Below are 3,183 nucleotides of genomic sequence, written 5' to 3' on the forward strand. Positions count from 1 at the left end.
AAGGAAAAATATATTATTTTTTAAGTGTTTGCATATGTGGCTATAGGTTTTCAATCAACCAGATCAGATTTGTTTCACTTACCAGGTCTAGGACGCGATACACAACGAGACCTCCATTGCTGCTTTTGATTGGCACACATGTTGTCACCTTCAAGTTCAAGCAAACGCCGACGGCTCTGCTGACGCAAGTGACGCAAATATGACATTTCAGCTATACAACGTCTTCTTTTTTCAGCTGCATCTAGATATTTGGGATGATTCTTCTCTAAGTATTCCTAGTGAGATTACACACACAAAAAAGACAAACACAATATTAAAAATTTGAAAAACTTAAATTACCTTATAAGTCTTGCACACAAAAGTCTTACCTGTAGTGTGGGTACAGAATTGCTATTGTCCCCTAGATAGTTGTATACAGAATCACTGTCATTAGCAGGCAGTTCACTATTCTGCTTTGGCAGATTCAGTTTTGGAGACGACAAAGCTGTGCTAGGACTTCCACTTCCTTCTTTTTGAGATAAATTGGTGGGGCTTCCTTCACCACCTTCCATTTCCCCTCTGACATTCAGTTTCTCTCTTTTCTTTGGCTGAGGAGACTTGTGTGGTTTCCTTGATGGATGCTGTAGTGATGAATATCTTGAATCACCATCAGGCGATTGCATGCTGTCTGCAGACGAGTCTGTGATTGTTATGGATAAATGGCTTCGTCCAGGAGTGGTTCTCAGCAGGTTTGCAGCCCCAAATTGCTCCAATAGCACTCCCTGACCAGCTAGGTTCAGCTCATAATCAGACTGAGATGTGCCTCCTTGTTGAGTACTTCCACCAAAACGGGCTGCTCGGTTTATATTTTGCTTTGGTGGACCTTTGACTTTGGCTGTCTTTTTACTGCCATGTGCTGAGGATGGTCTGTAAGCAGGAAGTTGTGTGCCAGGCCTGGGCTTTGGTATTTTCATTGTCACCACCTCCATTTGAGGTTTCACATTTGAGGTGACTTCTCTCTGTTGTTCTACCTCAAGAGAAGGATCCTCTTCAAACTGAAGAAAGTACGCAGTGTTGCGGCTTTTCAGAGTTTCATGAACTTCATGGGGAGTCATCTGATATGGTTTTAATGGTCCTTTTTTCCGCAGTTCCAACTCAAACTCCACCTGCCTCTCCGGTGATGAGAATGGTGGAGAGGCATGGAATGTCCTAGGTGAGCTAGCTAACTGTGACTGACAAGAGCAGAGGCAGGATCCTGGGGCAGTTTGAGGACGAGCAATAGCCTCTGTCTGCTGTCCTTGGCTTACTACAGATTGTTGTTCTCTGGCAGATGCAACTGATTTTGCTCCGCAAATACAAGGACCATGTATTGGTAGTGGTTGAAGCTGCGGTGAAGGAATTGTGTATGATTGATCATCTCTTCGTGGCAATGATTGTTCTAAGTATGCACCGGTGGATGTACCAGTTGTTTTTTTATCCACATCACTTTGTACTCCAACTGAACTACCTTGCATGACAGGAGCTTCCACACGGACATTCAATCGAGCATGAGGAGCACTTGTACTCTCTGAAGGTTTAAACTGTCGGCTGAGATAATCTTGCAGGAGAAGATCTTGAATTCTGCGATCTACATCATGCAATCCCATCTGAGCTCGCTGTCTACTCTCTGCAATGGCCAGAAGCTTTTGGCGAGTTTCTAGATCCATTGCGATCTGCTTGGAAATTAGATCTTCCATCTCAGAGTGCTTTGACGGATGAAATATGTTTTCATCTTCTAGATCTTGAGACTTTAAAACTCTTCCTCTTCCAGAATGGGCAAGAGCATCATCTGACACTTGACCTGGAGTAACTTTGACACGAATCTTGACTTCTGCCTCTTCAATCTGGCCAATATTTTTTAGAGCTTTCACTTTAGAAGAAACAGCATGCCTGACAGCCTTTGTTATACTGTCATCACTTGGAATATTTCCAGATGAAATTTGATCTTCAGAAACTTCTGCTATGTGTACTCTCTCTTTAAGCACTGAGCTACGTTGGGAATCTGACTTTGCTCGAGCAGAATCTAGCTCCTCAGTTTCGATATGGACTCTGACCAAGCCACCACCAGGCAAAGGTGGAGTTGGGCCTGAAGTTACTTCAGCAACAACTTTCGGGACAATTTGGTGTGATGTGCTACTTGTTCCTTTTTTTACAGCACCAGTGGTTTGAAGAGGCATAGCACCAGAGGATGAGCTACAGCAACTCTTTGATTGCACCTGAGCACTTCCACATGAACATTTAGCTGCTTCTCTCTGATATTCAGACTGCTGGCCAACAACATTGGGCCGAGTTGCGCCTAGAGAGCTTACACCACGATTAGACATAGCACCATGGGTATTTCCTGAAGGAAGTACAGTGTCCCTTTTTGCCACATAACTGTGAGAAGTGCAACTCTCACAGACTTGCTTTGACAACTTATCAGAGGACAGATTTCGAGGAGGAGGACCATAAGTACTAATGCGTGGTGGCCTAACACCCCGAGCTTCAGGTTTACCACAATGACAGTCTGACCGTTTCTTCTGAACTGCAATATCTGATTCAGAAGGTGGTCCAAAGTGTTGATCATTATCACTTATGCTCACAGAGCGCCGTCTAGGCTTATGTACAACTTGTGGGGTTGACTTATGTGAGCCATCTGACTTCCTATTGGAGAGTGAGCATGAAGCATCAGTACCCTGATCACCATCACTGATGCTGACAGTCCTATGTGGAAGACTATCATGCTCTCCAGGACAGGCTACCTCAACATCTTGCCAATGGGAATCACGAGAGCTAGCAGTATTGTTTGATAAACCAAAGCCAGCACTTGTGTCACTTTCTAAGGATATCCATTGACGCATTCTGGAAGGCTTCAGTTTTGGTGAGTGCGACTCAGGAATGTCAGGTCTAAAACAAAATAAGCACAATATTAGTGATGGCCTTCTCAAACATTCGGAAAAAATAATTAAATTAAAATACAGAACACTTGTAAACGAGTATAGGTATATTTTTCCACTTACGATGTGCAGTCTGCCATTTGCATTGTTTGCTTTAGTCCTGTTACAGGCATGGCGGTAAGATTGGTTTGACACATATTGGGGTCCAAACTTTGTTTAAGTGATTGCTGCTTCTGTAACAACCTAAAAATAATGTAAAAACAGAATAGATGGTTAGAATATTATTTTG

At 43.2% G+C, this 3,183-nt stretch overlaps 1 protein-coding gene across 1 annotated transcript in view; it reads right to left on the minus strand.

Annotated features, from left to right (window-relative positions):
- The window catches only part of LOC113204738 (serine-rich adhesin for platelets-like), a gene marked incomplete in the record, with an annotated part of 19,813 nt that overhangs the window by 7,629 nt on the left and 9,001 nt on the right, over positions 1 to 3,183 (minus strand). Inside the window, 3 exon segments of the mRNA XM_052272834.1 lie at positions 83 to 275; positions 369 to 2,904; positions 3,018 to 3,137. Coding sequence (XP_052128794.1) covers positions 83 to 275; positions 369 to 2,904; positions 3,018 to 3,137 — 2,849 coding nt within the window.

Source organism: Frankliniella occidentalis, unplaced genomic scaffold (assembly GCF_000697945.3).
Source record: "Frankliniella occidentalis isolate FOCC.00 unplaced genomic scaffold, Focc_3.1 Scaffold7, whole genome shotgun sequence".
Lineage (NCBI taxonomy): Eukaryota > Metazoa > Arthropoda > Insecta > Thysanoptera > Thripidae > Frankliniella > Frankliniella occidentalis.